Source organism: Mesocricetus auratus, unplaced genomic scaffold, assembly GCF_017639785.1.
Source record: "Mesocricetus auratus isolate SY011 unplaced genomic scaffold, BCM_Maur_2.0 Super-Scaffold_15014, whole genome shotgun sequence".
Lineage (NCBI taxonomy): Eukaryota > Metazoa > Chordata > Mammalia > Rodentia > Cricetidae > Mesocricetus > Mesocricetus auratus.
Window position 1 is genome coordinate 80872600 of NW_024429186.1, and position 19449 is coordinate 80892048.

The following is a 19449-nucleotide window of genomic DNA, read 5'->3' on the forward strand; positions in this document are numbered from 1 at the left end:
TTACACCTGAGAAACAACACCAGATATTTACCTCTGACCCCCTTGTGCACCACACAAACACATTGTGCCCTCACATAGAAGAACACATAAATATGTAAAGTGTAGGCTTACTGATTCAGGCTTAAAAATGAAAAATCAAAGTTCGTGAGACTGGGGTTGTCTCGGGGACCATGGTTTACTGACTTTAGCCCTAGGAGTTCTATTCCACACTAGTGTTCTCTATAGTTGCATATCGATGAGAGGATGCTCAGTTTCCACTTCAGGTTCGTTCCAGTCATCCTGAGGCTCTGCTGTAATGTGCAAATGCAGTCTCTGCTGGCAGGTTGCTCCGTACAGGCTAGTTCTAGAAGCAGAGACTGTGAGACCTACCGAAATAGAAACTTAAACACAGTTTAATTAAAGGGAAGCCACATGAAGTATTATTACAGTTTCTTTCGCCAAATATGGTTATCTTTACTTGATGAACAGATCTATAGTTATATATTTGAAAAGTCCGTTTTTGACAGCTTTAGGCATTTTTTTCTTAGAGCCTCCTCTATTTGTTGGGTTATGTCTCTTCATGGCCAGTGATTCTCTCTCTTATAGAACACTGGAAGAGTTGAAGGGAAGCAAAATCATTAGAATAAGGAAATAATCTGCCTCTAAAGACTACCCTGTCAAGTCCTTTCTCACACTGTCAAAAAACAGATGCTTCACTAATTTTTTGCTACTACTTTCTTCAGTTGAAAAGGAAACCCTGAAATTTATGAGTAATTCACTCAAACCTCATTAGCATTGCTTGCAGTTATTTAAGATTCCATACTTCTGCCTCTCTACTAGTCCAAATGGGATTTGGTTAATGGAGTAGCGAAGATGACGTCATTCAGAGGCAGTCTTTACCTCTGAGCCAACGAATCAGCCTGGAGATGGTAAGACACTGGCTCTAAGGAGAAATTAGTGAGATGTTGCAGAATATAGAAAAGTATTAGCTCTATAAAAGCTAAGATAAAAGGTGGAGTCCTATATTTGGAATTCTTAAGTACAGAATTATTTCTTTAAGAGAGCATTAAAATATGCATGCCAAAAAAGATGTGTTAAGCCTTCTTGAAAATACACAGATGTGTCAAAATATGCAGAGATATATTTAAGAATGCAGCTCCCTATGGAATACACTGCCAGGTACAAGCAAATGCTTTTCTTCACCTCTAAAAATAAAGAGAGGTAATACTTAAACAAAAAAACTTCTCCCTGCACTACGTTCATGCTTACCTCAAAGACTGTGAAGGGAAAGGAACACTGTTTTTGGAGGGCAGGGGAGGACTCGAATGGAGATGTAAGGAGCAAGGTTTCAGAAGCAGGTGGCGTGTGTTTAATTCCTGCTTACATCTTGGTACCTGTGCCCTTGACCAAGTTGCTTGATGGTTTATGTTTTTCTTATCTGTGAAGGACTGTCACAATAAAATCTGTTGGACAGGTTGTGGGAAAGCACAGCTTCATGACATCCTAAAGAACAGATGAGCATTCCTTTTGGAACACACTCACACACTCAAAGCTGTGTATGGGACATTGTAAGAGCTGTGTATGGGTGCCACGATTTAAGAGGAAAACCAACTCTCCCACAGCATCATGCAGTTTACACCATCCTTGCCCAAATTTAGAAAGACAAACTTGAAGAAGCTAGGTTTTATTAGTATACAGGACTCCTGAGGGCTAACGTGTTTTAAAACTCATAATCAACGAGCTTCCTGATAATCGCAGTGGTGTTTCTGTTAAGAGCCAAAGTTGTGTGCCATGACTATAGCTGCCCATCAAGTTGGCTTGGCCAAGTCTGAAATCACACAACTCCAGGAGTTTTTTGTTTTTATCATTCTCTTTTATCTAAAAGTATAAATGTATACAATATTTTTAAAATTCTATAATTATTCTTATATGATTACAATTTTATGTTATTTGAAACATCAGGGGCATGAATTGTCCTTGGTTTGAATTTAACAAAATAAATGTAGAATATCCCCACAGAGAAGTGTGTTCAGTCTGAATCCTGTGGAGCCTGGATAACACAGAGAGAAAGGATGGGGACTTTTTTCTCCTCTTGTCTCCTCAAAATATTTGCACTCACGACATTTTTATCTGCTGCAACTGATCAAGCAGGCTTTATTGGAAGAAAACATGCAGATGAGTAAATTTTTCTTGCTTGTTAGAAGCATCATAACCAGACATTCCTAAGAATTGAGGATGAAGCCCTATTTCCATTCCCTAGGAGTGAGAGAGTACAGTGGAGACAAGGGAAAGACTTCTGGATCAAATCTGAAAAAAAAGGTGTCGAAATCCACAGCACTTCTATGTTCATTTTCCTGTGTGTCTTAAACATTATAGTATATTGTCTTAAATTTAGGTGAGTGAGGTAACCCAGTCACAGAAAGACAAGCAGGGTATGTACTCACTCACATATGGGTATTAGACATAGAACAGAGGACTACCAACCTACAGTCTGCACCACCAGAGAAATTAGGAAACAATAAGGACCCCAAGGGAAGAATACATGGTACCCTGAAGAAGGGGAGGGGGACAAGAACCCCTGAGCAAATTGGGAGCAACTGGAAGAGAGGAGGGAGGTGGGAAGGGGGAAGGGGAGAAGCAAAGGGGGAGGAGAACAGGAGGACTGGAGCAGGGGAGGAATAGGGGAGGGCAATAAAGGAGATGCCTTGATAAAGGGAGTCAGTATAGGTTTGTAGAGAGATCTGGCACATGGGACATGTTAGGGGATACACAGGGATGACCCCAACTAAGAATCTAGGCAATAGTCAAGAGGATGCCTTTAATGCCCTTCCCCTATAGTGATATTGATGACTACCTTGGTTGCCATTCCTAGAGTTTTCATCCAGTAGCTGATTGAAGAAGAAGCAGGCACCCACAGCTAAACACTGAGCCATACTCCTGGAATCCAGTTGTGGAGAGGGAGGAGGGACGAGCAAAGGAGCCAAGACTGTGCTGGAGAAACCCGCAGAAACAGTTGACCTGACCTAGTGAGAGCACGGAGACCCTAGTCGTAAAGCTGGGGAACCAGCATTGGACTGAACCAAGCCCTCTGAATGTGGGTGCCAGCTAGGAGGTCAGGGCAGTCTATGGGACCTCTAACAGTGGAGCCAGTGTTTATCCCTAGAGCACAAAAGGACTTTGGGAGCCCATTCCTTATGGAGTAATACTATTGCAGCCCAGATATGGGAAGGAGGGCGTGGGCCCTACCCCAAATGATGTGATGGACCCTGTGGAGGGCCCCACTATCCCTGGGGAGTGGGTGGGGTGTGGGTTGGGGGGTCGCTACGGAGCATAGGAGGGTGAGGGAACTGGGGGGATTGATATGTAAATATGAGTTCTTCTAAAATAAAAAAGTAATAAAAAATTTAGGTGTTGAAATCTTGAGAATATACTGAATATTTTTTCTTTTTAGTTCAAAGTAATTGTCTCTTGTAAGCAAGGTTTTGTCTTATCTATGAAGATAGCACCCATTTATATTCTTCTAAGATATGTGTTATTTTCTGATGTGTATTTTCTATATGTGTGTGTGGGTAGAGTTGTGTGGGGTATTCACATGCTCATGTATGTGTGTGCGCATGTAGAGGCAAAGGGATGTTATTCCTAGCACTATCTACCTTATCTTTTTGACAAGGTCTTGAAACTGTTCTGCAGTTTGCCAATTAGGCTAAGCTGTCTGGCCACTGAGCATCAGGGGTCTGACCATCTCCACCTCTGCAGCCCTGGGATTGCAAGGACACAGTATTTTACCCAGACTTCTTATTTGGGTCTTAGTGATTGAATCCAGGTACTTATATTTGTTGAGCACACACACTTTACCAGTAGAATATCTCCCCAGGTCAAGAATGGGACTCTGATAGAATGATAAAAATACACTTTGAATGAGTTTATTTGTGGAATAAGCAAGTACAGCCTGTTCATATATGCTCAAGAGAGAGTATCTCCTAAGAGACATTTATTCACGCAGTATCTATCAAGTTAAAGCCTATGCCATATAATCCACTAAGTTTTGTCATTACCAGGGTATCATATGCATCTAATATCAGGTTTCCACAGGGAAGATGTTTTTTAGCCATTTGAAAATGTCACTCTGTATCTGAAAATATAAGTTTCACAGAGCACAGATACATGAATAATGGGAGTTTGTCTTACTCTTGTTACAGTATTTTTGGAAGGGAGTCATCTTATTCCCAATCTTAGATGAAGAAATTTGAGTTTAATTGAATAAAGAACTCTTTCAAATTAATAGTTTTGTTACCCATTAAAAAGACTAAAATTTCCTGTCTCCTCTGGGTTTCATTTGTTTGGGCCTTTATATCAGATTAAATTTTATACAAATTACAAAGTGCTATAGATTATTTTCTTAGTTCCTGTTACTTTAAAAGTGACATAAACAGGCTTGGTTTTCCCCCCATGGTACAAAGGGCTCAATGAATCTTTTATGCAATTCTTAGGCAGCAAGAGACTAACAAGCATTGCATAACTTTAGAACTGCCAATGAGAATTCCTAAAAAGAAAACTATCTGCAGTAGAGAAACCGGTATGCCGCTGGTGCAGAGGATAATTACCTTATCCCATGCTAACTTTAGACCCCAAGTAGCCATCTCTGTATCATAACTGACATCCTGTTGCTAATAGAATAAGCCTTTTGGGACTTTATTAACTTACCAGAACACCAGCTTCCACCAAACAGAAAGCTAAGCCTGTCATCAGACAGCATCTGGGGCCAATGGCAGCCTTTCTTGCTATAACCGACTCTCTGGTAGTTCCAACAATGTATTTTAAAAGTGCCTTGATTCATGGTTTAAACTGCTTCCACTTTAGAACATGGAACTTGGGGTAAGCCCAATCTGTGTTATTAGGCCATGGTCACTCAGTTTTGACTAGAAATAATCTCTTGTTCTTGCTGAGCTGAAAGCTGTGTACTTGCTTTGCATAGACAGAATCAAGTGTGCTCTACAAATTAGTTGGCAATTCACGTTTGTGTTATGGTTTGTTATGACTGCTTAATTCGAAAGCATATTTGCAGAGAGGGAGTTTGAATTAAGTAAATCAAAATAGCAAAGCCTTTGATTCAAAAGTTTGCCTGCTTTAGCTTGAATGTTGATATTTCAAGGACTACTGATATTTTAGTCATTTGTGGTTATTTTCGTTTCCTGTCCAGACCCCTGGGAAATAAGAGAACAGCAAATCAAAGCCAAGATTGCCATTTGAATTTATTTTCTTTGCATTTATGCCATGTATTAGTACTTTTCGAGAAACTAATGATATTCTTGACTTGATCACAACTATGTGAGGGAGAGTTGTACTTCTCTGAACTAATTTACAGGATTCTAATGAAAATTGTCCTTTTAATGTTTGGTAAGTTATTTATCCTTTATCATTTTAAATGCTAACAGTACAAAATAAGATAGTGATATCTACCATTCCTAAAATAAAATTTGGGCAGGATGGTTGTCAAAGTAAGGATATTACTAGTTCCTTAAATTATTTGTTTTGGTATTAGGCATTCCAACTAATACATTTAATTTTCCATTAAAAAATTACTTCTGAGTCTAAAGACTCCAAGGGAGTAAAATGTAAAAATTTCAAAGAATTTTTAATGGATGAATGTAGGATTTTACACACACACACACACATACACACACACACACATTTCTTCCTTCAAGCTGGAAATAAAAACAAATTCTCAGCTTACACTGCTCCACTTTTGGGTAATTTTCTAATATACTATGGGTCTTGAGTTAGGTATGACTGCTAGGCAATTCAGAACATATCAAAACCTATATTTGATAACTGTATGAAGACAAACTGTATAAACAGGTAAGGTGTACTTTTCTATGGGTTCTCCTACCTCAGCTGATGGGTGTCTCACTTTTTAAGAGATATGGAATCTAGAAAATGCAAAATATCACTTTGAAACCTTTTGATATTGTGTGTGAATACTTGTTTGTTTTTCTCATATAATAGACTTTATTCACTTACCAGCACTTTAAGGAAAGACTTGGTATAATCTGGAACTCAAATTATCAAAAAGCCCAATACATTGTTGTTCTAGAATTTTCCCAGTGTGTATTGTCATTTGTGACTATAGTCGTACAGCTACGTACACGTTTATATTTACACAGTTCTCTTGTACATTTCATCTTCTCATTAATTAATTAATTAATTCATCACAGGCATGCACCCGGGCCTCTCCTTTTACTTGTAGCTGAAGACCAAAGGTCCACAGGGTTTCTCCAGAGACAGGGAGAAAGGGCTTCTTTAGCGACACAGGCCCTGGTGACGGGGAGAGTAGCTGGTTTCTGGGCTTGAATATGGTTAGCCGACAAGAGAGCATTTGCGGGTGTTGCTTTTCAGTGTGTGGTGTTGAGAGGATGGGTCCAGAGGGAATGAGGACAGGACAGTGGGGTGAATAGTGCCGCCTTTAGAGCTAACGTTAGGAACCTGTGTTTGCATAGAAAGCAACAAACGAAAGAGATCATGGGGGGGGGGTGAAGAGAAATCCAATGAGGAAGCCCCGGTTCTTTTTGCTTGAACTGAAGAAAGGAGGTCCTGAGAAAAGGGACCAGGACCCAGCACCATGTGTCAGCAGCCCTCAGGCAAGGCCCGCGGTGAGGTACAGCCAAAGAATAGAAGGGATAAAAGAGGAAAGGACATGTAAAACTCAGCCATGTTTCCTTGGAGAAGGAAAATGTCAAGGTGCTTTGAACTAATTTTCACAGGATGGAAGACAGCAGAAGACTTCAATACTTGCCCTTATCTATCCAAGCCCAGAATCTTACCTGTGTTCATCACCCTTCATATTTCCCAGAGTTTTAATTCATTATTATGATGGAGCTGGCAGGATGAATGGGGGTAGGGGTGTGGCAGTATAGAGGGAGACCCTTCTCTTCTAGTCTGGCACCCCTGGCTTTCATGTCACTCCTACCATGCATACCAAATTTTGTTCTGTTCCTTTCTTCTCTAAAGCATCAGATGTTAATACCCACAGAAGAGGACAAGGGAAATTTAATTTAGTCCTATTTACTCCTCGTGCTAGAATAGCTTGCTACATTTTCTGCAGCTGTGTGCCCAGCTATGCCTCATCTTGTTCGCAGAACATAACCACTCTGCCCCATTCTGTCCAAACCCACATCAAATGAACCTCATTAGTGAGGTCTGGCAATGACAAGGGGGGGTCACATCATACATCTTACTTTTCTTGCCTTTCCATTTAGCAGAAGATTAGAATATACTCCAAAAGAAAGTTTGCTGAACTAAACCGATGTTTAGGAAAGAGGATGTCAGGTTAAGAAGCAGTTTAAAGCCACATTAGGATCTGTGGCTCAGCTTCTGGAAGTGGTGGCAGGAGGTAAACGTAGAAAGGAGGTGTGAAAGCTGCTGAGAAACCTGGCTGTGGTGAATTTTGGTGGAAAAGAAGTGTTTACGAACATCCAGCCATAGCACACAGATGCATTGAACGACAATAGAAACCAACTCAATAAAAAGCTTTGGAGGAACCAGCCTGCTCACTTGTAAGAAGTGGCTTCCAGCCTTTGGAACACTGAAGCTGGAAGACCCGGATAGTGACTTCTGAAGAGCACAAAGAAGTGACCTTTTCTCTTGTTTGTCCTGGACGGTAGAACCACCTTTCCAGCCAGTGACGCTCAACAGCCTTCCTGGCTGAGTTTCCATCTTTCTTTCCTGGAAGCTTATGGAAAGAAACTGTTGACCCAAGGATGGGCTTCTCTTTTGTGCATTCTTGGCCATTTACCATCAAGAACAAACCCAGATTTCTGTTCTCTGACCTCCTCCTCAGTAGCTATGCTCTGTAGACAGCTTGGAGGCTCTGTCACATGGTCAGGAATGCAGGCACCTATACTCTTCATGTTTATTACATTATAAGATGGCCCTCAGCCAGGGCTCCAAGGCCAGATTCGTTGTCAGGAGAAAAGTAAACTGAAAGATAAAGTCTAACCATTTGTAAGATAATTAACATGGTGAAACTAGATTCCTAGAACCCTCCAAAGTCAGGTGTGTACCAGAGCAAAGCTTCTAAGATTCTTCAGGGTAGAGCCTATATCTTATCCATGAAGTAACTGTTTGGAATAAAGACAATAGTTCTTGACTCATGGATCAGCTTTTACACAGTCCACATGATCTATAATGTTTGTGCAGAAAGGTTAAGTAGAATAGTGTGCATAAGTACAGAGTTCAATAAACAGTGATTTTCAACCCAGTAACCTCTTAATTGGTGTTTGTAAGTTACTCCTTACCAATTTTGATTTGGTCAAAAAGTGCAGAAACAATAAGACAAGGCATTATAGCATAGACAGATGATAATCTTAGCCCTCTGTGATTAGGTAGGATTGTCACAGTTCTAAGTGCTGACCAAAATTTCGAGATGAAGAGGCAGCACAAACATGTGTTAATGTGTTTTAATAGAACCAGTCTGCCACACAGCAACTGAAACCTGCAACCAAGAGCGATAAGGATGGAAACTAGTGAGTAAAAATGTCTACTCCAGCTACAATTCTGGGTTGTCTTTTAGCTAGCCCTGTTTATACTACTGAAGTAGTGTTCCACAAATTCTTCCCAGCTAGTGTTATTGCCTGCTTATTTGATGGGGTGGTGTTGCGGTTGTGAAGAACAGATCTGGTGGTCTTTCCCAGGTGGCAGGAAGCATGTCCATATTCTCAGAGGTCTCTGTGTGTGCAGGAGGAACAGGGGAAGGAACATGCAACACGCGTGATCAAAACATTTCCTTCTTCCAGGATTTAGATATTTCAGCTTTTACGTCCACATGCCAGTAATTTATGGGCAATCATTCTATAGCATGAGGAATCTAATTGAATGTCTATGCTAATATTTTGTGTGTGCAACCGAGGTTTTAAACTATGTCTTCAACCACAGTGATGGTTGTACATGGACAAAATTCTGTCAAATATTTCCATTTACAAGATTATTCACTTGAAAGATTCTGAGATGGGTGGAGCCACTGGATGAAGTCTCAACCAGAGTCCTGCTTTAAAACACAGAAGGAATGTTCCCATTCACTCATCCTTAACTAACAACCTCACAAAGAACTGAGACAGATTTATAGTTGTTTGGTTTGCTTTAACACTTGGAATCAGCTGTGGCCTTGGCCCAGGTACTGACAAAAATGTATTTTTCCTAGAAGTTTAATTAAGCCAAACATATACGCATACATATTTTGCTTAAACAACTGTACTTATTAAAACACACACATACATACATGTATGCAAACACACACAGACAAACACACAATCTAGGATTTTGTTTCAGGTTTTGAATTGGGAGGTTTCTCATTCATGACTACTGTAGAAACTGAAAATTATTTTGAAAAATATGCATCTATTGATTAACAGGATAGAAACTATCAAAGAAACAGACCTATGGACACAGAACAAATAGGTTTTTACAAGATGATAATTAGGGATAGATAATATATGTGTGAAAATATTCCACATGTGCATTTGAAAAATTAAAATAATGTATATATGTTTGAATGTATTTACTTTATTTCAAATATGTATTTGTTTATATCATTTTACATGGATATTTGCCTAAATGTATATCTGTGAACCACACACATGCAGTACCTGTGGAGGCCAGAAGAGTGTGTCATAGCCACTGGAACTGGAGCTACACGTGGTTGTTAGACATTATGGAGGTGCTGGGATTTGAACCAGGGTCCTCCAGAAGAATAGCTAGCTCTTAACCATTGAGCTAATTCTATTTATCCACTAATTAAAAACAATGGTTACATTTTCCTTGTAGACTGGTCATTTCTGGTTACAACACTGCAGCTATCCAGAGTGCCCTTTCTTTCACATTCTGTGTAAAAAGGTGACTGTCACTTGTTGAAACTCAGCCCAGGTCTTATATTTCTCTTATTGTTCCTGGGAAACTCCTTAGACTGTCAGCAAAGATGTCAGGAAAAAACCCACATTCCTTCTGGGATAAGAAGCACCTTTGTCACCCACAACACATCGGCTACTAAAGTTAGGAAGAAGGGCAGTGATATGGGTGTGAGAAACAGGGATGAGCTGTTGTTCAGGGAGCTGGGACGAACCCAGCAGGCCAAAGATGACCAGCTGGAGTCCTGCCTCTGCTGGTTGCCACTCCTCTTCACGAGGGATGAAATCGTCATGGCTTTGCCCTCCTCTCTGCAAGCACTATTGACTTCTTGTCTAAGCGCTGCTATATTTAGTCTAGACAAATGGAATGTGGATCACCGCTGGATAAATTGGACCAAAGACTGGGGTCTTGCCTGCCGTTTTTTCTCAGTCTTGGGCAATTATTTATAATCAAGGGCAGTTTTTGTAAGTTGAGGGTGATTTTTCACAATTTAGTGATTAGTCTCTGAACAAAAGCAGGCAGTTAGACACAATCATTTCTGTTGGGATAGCAGGTTAAGGAGTCAAATTCCCCTTTGAGATTTACTATGACTGTTTCAGAGCACTGTGGGATTTTATTCCTTATCTTTTTTCTTGTTTGTTTGTTTGAATAAGTTCAAGGGTTTGACTTTATACTTTATGAACAATAAAGAAATCTCAAGGGTCTTTTGAATTATTTTATATTTTGTGCTGACTTTTGCTTATTAAGATTTCTATGAAAAACACTGAAGACTACAGTTTGGCCTGTTAAAGATGAAAATGAAGTGTAGTGTTAACAGCATTGCTTTAGGCTGGATTCATAAAAATTTTAAGTTTATGTTCCAACTCTCACATCACTCCAAAGTCTTGACTAGAAGTTCTGCACTTCTCATTACAGCTAAGAGACCTACTTGGCCATCTTGTTTTCAAACTTGTCACAAGGGTAATGTCATAAGAAGTTGCTGTCTGTCCAACCATAGTTTGTTAGTAAATCATTTCCCCATCATCATTAAATTGTTACATGCAGTATTGATAGTGCAAACTTCTGATATACACATTGAAAAACAGCCAATGGTAGCAAAGCAAGATGTATACCAATCTGCATGAATGCACTCACACATGTGTGCAGTATGCGATTGGCCCTCATGAGCATTTCCATGTGAGGCCTTGTTGACTCCAAAGAGGGTAACTGGGAGCTTTCCTTTAAGCCCTGAAAATAATTCATAAATCTGCATAGAATACAAACTGGAAAATCTTCAATCTGGGCTCTGCAAACCCACATAGATGTAGAACATGTAGAACTGATGAGTATTTCTAGTAATTTTGAGAAATAAGGACGCTGAAGAAAAGGAGAGTCACTCAGATTCTTACCCAGAGCACTGCCATCACCGTCTTCTGTATCATCCTTTGCATCAGAATGTGTGGACTAGTGTGACTGAAAAGTCTCTTTCTGTCCTCTGTCTCTGTCTCTCTCTGTGTGTGCGTGCGTGTACATGTGTAGTTATGACTCTGTGTGCGGGTGTGTGCATGTGTAGTTATGACTCTGTGTGCGGGTGTGTACATGTGTAGTTATGACTCTGTGTGCGGGTGTGTGCATGTGTAGTTATGACTCTGTGTGCGGGTGTGTGCATGTGTAGTTATGACTCTGTGTGCGGGTGTGTTCATGTGTAGTTATGACTCTGTGTGCGTGTGTGTACATGTGTAGTTATGACTCTGTGTGCGTGTGTGTACATGTGTAGTTATGACTCTGTGTGCGGGCGTGTACATGTGTAGTTATGACTCTGTGTGCGGGCGTGTACATGTGTAGTTATGACTCTGTGTGCGGGTGTGTACATGTGTAGTTATGACTGAAATTTTTGTCCCGTTTTTCCTCCCAAGTCCTGAGGCTCAACATTTATAATTGTGTCTAATATTTTAAGAGCACATAAAGGTTCATACAGTTTGGTTATTGTATTATAAATAAGAGTTTATTACTGATTTTAAGAATTATAATATTTTCCTTTGTATGGATTTATGTTTAGAGCATACGGGTGTGAATGCTTATGTGTCTGGGATGGCATATGCACACGCATGCACAGATTTGCGGAGGCCAGTGGACAACCTTGGGCACTATTCCCCAGTTACTGCAGTGTCTCTCACTGGCCTGGGCCTCACAAGTTGTCTTGGCTGGCTGGCCAGTAAGCCTCAAGGAACTACCTCTCTTCACCTCCCCAGTACTAGGATTACAGGCATGCAACGCCATCCTCAACTGTTCAAATGTAGGTCTGAATTAGTGTCCTCATGCTTGTAAGGCAAGAATTTATCAAATGATCTCTCTCCCCAGCCCATAACTACATTTTTTAATCAAATGGATATGGCATAGTTTATTTGGGTGTTCCTTGTAGTTGGTGATTATGAGGTTAACAAAAAAAGAAGCTTCAAGTAGCAATATGGTATTGAGGTTTTTTCTTCATTAGGATTGTCTCTGTTTGATTTATTCCTAGAGCTGGCAACCTAAATCAATTGATAGAAATGCTTAATGCCTCATGGTTCAAGTTGTAGAATGATTTTTGACAGTTTTATACAATTGGAAGTACTGCTATCAATAAATAATTCAGTCCTGTTCTTACCTTATAAAATGGGGAATTATGCAGGTAGATACATATGCATGCTCATACACACATGTGCATACATACAATTCTTAGTAACTATATAGTGATGTTTCATTAATGGTTTGCATTATTCACCAATGAATGTGCTTTTCATTGCTAAATTGTTTTTTTCTAGTATTTATAGAAATCACCTTTTTATTTCAAGAGTCGCTTATTTGCTTTTTATCTGCTAGCCAATCATTATTGGAGAATTATTTTAATGTACAGAAAATTTCCATTTTTATATATAGAAAAGATAAAACCAAAACTTTTTATTGAAGGGTGTGCTGGACTGAGAGACTGCCCTCATGTGAGCCTTTAGTTATTGTTCCTATAATTATCTCTGCTTTAATGGTAATGAACTGAGGTATGGTGGTGGTGATAGCATTCTCAGGCCTGTGCAAGCATGGGAATTGTAACAAGCATCAGGTTTTAGAATAGGGGCTAAACCCGGCAGCTTGCACGTCATGGTTGACTTACTGAACCATTTTCCTAGGCTTCTCAGAAAGTTAAAGTGTTTTAAATATTTTTGCAATTAAAATTTCTAGTTATTTCTGTCTATGCTGGTTGTTAGAGCTGAGTAGTGGTTCCCTAATTTTAAAGAGGTATAGCCTCAGCTTCCAAAAGATCCATTGTCTTTAACTTGACCTGTTTCAGGTAGTTATAAATTTCCCTGATTCCTTAGGGTAGATGTATTCCTCAGAATGTTTACCCACCCGTGTGGCATGGGCACTGACAAACTAGAGGAGACATTAGCCATGAACAGCCACCATCTGAGAGCTTCTCAGACTGTGGTTTTCCTGCTTAAAACTCTCTTTCGGGGACAGCATGCTTTTCTACTCAAATCATGCTAAACACTTCATATATTGTATATACAATTTTATTTTACAAGTTTAGATATTGTTTCCATAGTTATACTTGTGTCATCAGGTCTTTTTGTCCTTTGGTTGGTTGATTAAATATTTACCTGAAGTTCCCTCATGATTCTTCCTCTCCTGTTTAAGAATGAGGTTTCCACAATTTAAATGATTACTATTTAAAAACCAGTACTGAGGCACTTGGAGGCTCTCACTTTCTTCCTGTGTGGGCGTGGCCAGTTGTTAAATCACCATTATCCAAATTTAGATGTATGTTTTCCCCATTTCTAACCTAGGCGTGACGGAGATGCAGATGTATTGCATTGCACGCTTAACTTAAGGTAGAACTCTCTTCTCTCCTTGAACATAAAACTTTTTTTAAGTCCACGAATTGACTTGCGACAGAAGTTCCCTTTTTGTATGACATCTTTTTTCATCTTGCATTTCTTGGTCTTCAGTGACTTACGTTGGTTAAGTGGTCCTGTCCAATAAAGTTTATGAATGATTTTTGATACTACTAATTGAATCCATCTGTTTCAAAACAGACAATTGTGGAAAGATTCAGAGAGGTATACACACTACTGAGTGATAATTAACCCATGGACCCTTTAACCAAAACTTATGTACAAAACACATTTGCCTTCAGTATCAAGTCGTAATTGTGCCCATTCCTTTATGCATACGCCTACAAGTGCTGGGGAAGTTGCAGTGTTCTTTGTTCTTGGCATGTTTGAACATCGGCATGCTGGTTTCCAAACCTCATCCCCCATTCTGTCTTCTTCCCTGTGTCTCCAGTGGATGTGAAGTCCGAGGTTCCGATGGGCCTGGAGCCCATCTCACCTTTAGACCTAAGGACAGACCTGAGGATGATGATGCCCGTGGTGGATCCTGTGGTGCGTGAGAAGCAGCTGCAGCAAGAGCTGCTTCTTATCCAACAGCAGCAGCACATCCAGAAGCAGCTCCTGATAGCGGAGTTTCAGAAGCAGCATGAGAACCTGACCCGGCAGCATCAGGCTCAACTTCAGGAGCACATCAAGGTAGCAAATGTGTCTTTATCTCTGACCTTCTCAATCAGGGCATCTGCACCACAATGTGGGCATGAGACCACCCCTGGGAGCACTGACGGGCACCAACACATGGGAGCGCTGACAGGGTCCAACCCCTGGGAGCACTGAGGGGGATGTTCACTGTGATTAAGGCACGGATGTGTGGCTTGAGGGAAATTGTGATTGGACTAGTTGGAAACTTGGGTAAGTACCTGGTAAGCACTTGGCTTTGTTGTTGGCAGAGCTCTACCACTATTCCCCTTTACTCATAGACTCACTGGGAGTGACAGGCACTTCCCATTCTCATGGGTACTCTCTCCTGTGTGTTCCACCAAGAACCACGAGCCTGGAAGGTCCCAAGTTATGCTGCTAAGGAATCAGTGTGCACCACTTATCAGGAAGGGTAAAATCATCTTGTGAATAGAAACAGCCCTCTTCTGTTGTTTGTTTTGCACTCAACCTAGGTTAAAATAAATTCTTCCTTGTAGAAAAGATACTATATGACATATAATGAAAAAATACAATGAAAAGTTGAAGGGATTTTTATATGAAAAATTAGGTAAATGTTTCAATGTGTCAGGGGAAGTATAACAATAGTTCAGAATTTATACTGACATCTGGTGATTGAGGGAAATTGTTCTTTTCTTCTTCAGTATAGTCTCTGAAAAATATCACTTTATTGTTTTTTGAGTGTGTGTTTTAATTATTGGCAAAGGCATTTACCAACGGGGATCTTGCAGGGGGTGGTGGCCCATGGCTCTAATCTCAAAACTCAGGAACTGGAGAAGGCAGGATCTAAAATTTGGAAATAACCTGGGCTGCAAAATGGGCCCATGTTTTAAAATTGAAAGAAGCACAAGGAAGTTTTGTTTCAATAAAATAGACATTTAGTTTAAATTTAAAAGTAAATCACAAAATATTTACAATAAAAATTTTTATAATCAACTCCTTCAAAGGAGACTTAAAGGTAATAATCTTGTCATATTTTACTATACTGTACTCTGGGCATGTTATCTCTTGTATACCGAGTACAAATAAATACATGAATGTGGTATTAATATAGATAACTAAGTTATAGCACTAAACAAATATCTAAGAAGATGAAAATGCTATTTTCTTCCCAGTTTTCCTTGTTCTGCAAGATATATTATTTGCATAAAAGGTCCTTCAATGCCTAATGTAAAATATAATATCTTTCCTTTACTAGTGAACTTTTCTAAAGACTTTCACATTATTGCTATATAAAATACCTTAAAAATAAGAATGAAGGATTTTGTGCGTGTGTCCCCAGTGAAATCTCTATCTCATGGCTGTATTTTAAATGTGAGTCACCTACACTTAGTTTGTCCATTTAATTTTGAATAAATGCCAAAGTGTTATTTCAGTTTGACCTTTAGAACAGAAGTATTGATGGCTAGATTGCACTCTTCAGTCCTTCCAGGCATGTTAACAGGGCAATGAGGCATGAGTAAGACTTACACTCATCACCTTTCTTCAAGAGCTGAGTAACTATATAGTTCATTGTCTTTTGTGTTTGAGTCCTTTTCCCTGAGTATCAAACCATGCTGATAAGCTACTTGCATCATTTGCTTTTAGATTTCTTCTTTTTATTAATGTTTGGTGCCATTGTTACTGTTAAAGTCAATTGTGAGTAATTTATCATTTGACCACTCAGAACCTAAGAGTAACAAGTGGGTAATTGCTTCTGTGCCACAGAAAAAAACGATATGTCAGGTTGATTGACATCTGGAAAGGGTTGGAAAAGAGGCACTTGAGAAAGTAAGAATCATGAGAGGGCTAAACGGGAACTGTAGCATTATTTTGTGGATGCTGAAGACGTTTTTACATCTTCCCTTTAAGATTAGGAAGTTTCATACTTCTTTAAACTTTTTATTTTGCTTTGTTACTGTCTTCTGGGTAGGTCTAAATGCTAATGCTGTTAACATTCATGTAGATTTATTTGCATATGGAAGAGAGTACCCATGCTTAAAGGGCATTGACTTTTGAACTCAGGCTCTTCTCCTAAGCACTTGGCACCTGTTGCCTTCTATTCTAGTCTCCCAGGTACTACCTAGTCAAGTGAGGTAGACAGAAATGGTATAACATTGCAAAGTCACATAGAATATAGCTAGAATGCAGAGCTCAAAATTGTGTTGTCTTCTCTGCCCCCAAAAGCTCCTAAAACACCATGGCTCATTCGGGCTCACATGGTTGGAAATAAACATGTTATTTAAAAAAATTTTAAACAGACCCCATTCCTATCATCTTTGTTGTAAGTTGGGACCATGGCAATAAATATATGTGCTTTTCCATTCCTAGAAGGAGTTATATAGTTCAGTTGCATCGAAGCTTTGGATAAAGTATTGAATCAATCTGACCAGTCTTAATAGCGATCTAAAATTGACATTGAAACAGAATTTAAACATAACTATGGGTTCCTAAGTAACAGTGCTATATTAGAAAACATCAATTAAGCGGTTGGTATATAAAATACAAGGCACAAAGATTTTAAGATGTAATATGGAAAATAAATAGAAATACTCATGTCCATATGCTTTAGGTTAGTTAAGGCTGTCACACTGAGCATAACATGTCACCTTCATGTTGATCCAAAGAAACAACAAGAAGGCCCTGATAACATTCCACAGATCTTTTAAGTTTTGTTCCGTTATTTGCTATGAAACACAGGTTTCTAGATACCTAATATTCAAAATGATAAATTATGCTTTGGTTAGTATCATTGAAAGCTAAAAACTAAATTTCTTATAAATTATGTGCATGACCTGTGAGAGAGTCCATTTCCTTACTTATAGTGAGCTGAGGTTCTGAGTAGCTTTAGTATCCTGTCAGGTGTCATACCTGGTCATGTCAGAGACTATGCACGACACAGAGTCTTTTGTTCTTCAGTGGGTACATTTGCTTTTCTTCAGATACACGTCTTTCTCAGTCTGATATCTTAAAACTCCATAACAAATAACCCCATATTTTAGTTATGCATGGTTTGACAGAAATGCAGAGGGTTTGGAAAACCAGATGCCAGTGCGTGGAAGTAGTTTGATGAAGTGATTTTATTTGGAGCTATGTCTCTAATCTAGACATTTTCATGTGTTAGATGACAGTCCGGAACTTTCTGTTATCATCTTCAGAAATGTATGGGTGTGTGGATTATATAACTCTAACAACAACTGTCCCTGTGAAGGGGTGAAGCCTTGGTGTATGTGCCGCTTCAGGCAGGCTTTCCCCAGATTAACTCACCCTGCAGTCCTACACACGTTAGTTTTATACTGTATCTCAGGGTAAGAACTGGTTGCTTGGAATGTGAGAGACTTTGCGAAATAGACATCTGGGCCATCTCTGCCTTTGTGTGTTCCTATATTTTGTAGGCACACAGGGAACGGAACTAAAAGTTCAAGCCAGCAGCATTCAAATGAGTGGATTTGGTAATAATTTTTGAAAGGTATCCACAAGTAATGGGGTTATCTAAAAGTGGGCTTGTTGTGGATGTCAAAGTCATCCTGACTTTAGTATTTCAATCATAAGGTGGTTGAAGCACAAGCTAAATGCTACTGAGTTTCAGAAGTTGATATCATTGCAATTTGGGACAGCGAGTGATGACTCTGAAACATAAAGAAATTGCCCACTCTCATGTCTTTCTCTTCTCGCAAGTTGCAACAGGAACTTCTAGCCATAAAACAACAGCAAGAACTCCTAGAAAAGGAGCAGAAACTGGAGCAGCAGAGGCAAGACCAGGAAGTAGAGAGGCACCGCAGAGAGCAGCAGCTTCCTCCTCTCAGAGGCAAAGACAGAGGACGGGAAAGTAAGAGGCACCAGGGTAACACACGCACTCTCTTCTCAAATGCAAGGCACCGATAAATAATGGGAAAAAGCCTGTCCAAACTGTCCCTGTCTAGTAAGAAGAATATAGACTACAGCGCCCTTTCCTAGTGGCTCTGCAGAGCATGAGAAATAAACACAGCATTGCCAAAAACGGAGCCTGGTCCTTTGGACTCTGAAAATACAGTCACACTGACGTGATCAGATGTCAGACTCCCTGTTCAGCAACAAAGCCATGTCTAATGCTTTCATTTCTTCCATCTTCCTGCACAAACAGTTCTGAACGTCATAACAGGCCTCTGTTCCCTTTTGTTGTACTTAGACACAAGGCACAACATTTGCAAAGCAATGGTCCACAAGAGGGAGACAGATCCAAATAATTGCCCTTTATCCAGTCAGTTCAAACTCAGTCAGGGTGTTGCAAAGTTTACATGTGGTGAGTTGAACTGAAATTATCAACAGAATTTATTTGCTGAATAATCAAATGAATTTTAAAACAATGTTGAATTTTTTAACCAGAAACTCAGAAAAGATCATTTTAATGTGTTGTGATCTGCAACATTCCCCAAGATTCCTGATTTAAAAAGAAATAAAATTGAAAATCATAATTTTATTCCTATTTATTTATTTATTTTTGGCGGTACTGGGGATTGAGCATAGGGTCTCACAAATACTAGAAAGCATGGTACCATTAACTGTGGCCCCAACCCTCAGTAATTTTCTTTTTAAACTTAAAGACAAATCCCATTCCTGTAAAAATGCTCTCATTGGAGGGATTTTGAAAGTTTGTAACTTAAGTAACAGTTACCAGTCAGGGCTCTGCCGTATACTAAAGCTATGGAGATTCTGGTTTTTCTTTTAATAGGAAAGCTTCCTACGCTGTGGCCAGGGCTGTTTCTCCATAGCCCTGTTTACTCTGGAGTGCGGAGAGGAAGTAACCCATAGGCAGCCTCTGCTTCCCTGTGTGTGTTTCAGGGGCGGCGGCAAGCACAGAGGTAAAGCAGAAGCTTCAAGAATTCCTGTTGAGTAAATCAGCCACGAAGGACACTCCGAGCAGTGGAAAGAATCATTCCGTGAGCCGCCATCCCAAGCTCTGGTACACGTATGTTCTGTGTTTAACTGTTTTCACCCATAGCTTCTATCTTCGGCTGAACTGGGCAGAAATCCTGCGCTTGCCCCTTCTCAG

At 39.7% G+C, this 19449-nt stretch overlaps 1 protein-coding gene across 25 annotated transcripts in view; it reads left to right on the forward strand.

Moving 5' to 3' along the window:
• The window catches only part of Hdac9 (histone deacetylase 9), an 888277-nt gene that overhangs the window by 463930 nt on the left and 404898 nt on the right, over nucleotides 1-19449 (forward strand). For 12 of the 25 annotated variants that reach the window (XM_040743251.1, XM_040743249.1, XM_040743250.1 and 9 more), the window contains 3 exons: nucleotides 14179-14420; nucleotides 18096-18261; nucleotides 19239-19365. In XM_040743251.1, coding sequence (XP_040599185.1) covers nucleotides 14179-14420; nucleotides 18096-18261; nucleotides 19239-19365 — 535 coding nt within the window. The remainder of the gene's footprint in view (nucleotides 1-14178; nucleotides 14421-18095; nucleotides 18262-19238; nucleotides 19366-19449) is intronic. The other 13 variants (XM_040743254.1, XM_040743268.1, XM_040743265.1 and 10 more) reach the window with 6 other exon arrangements.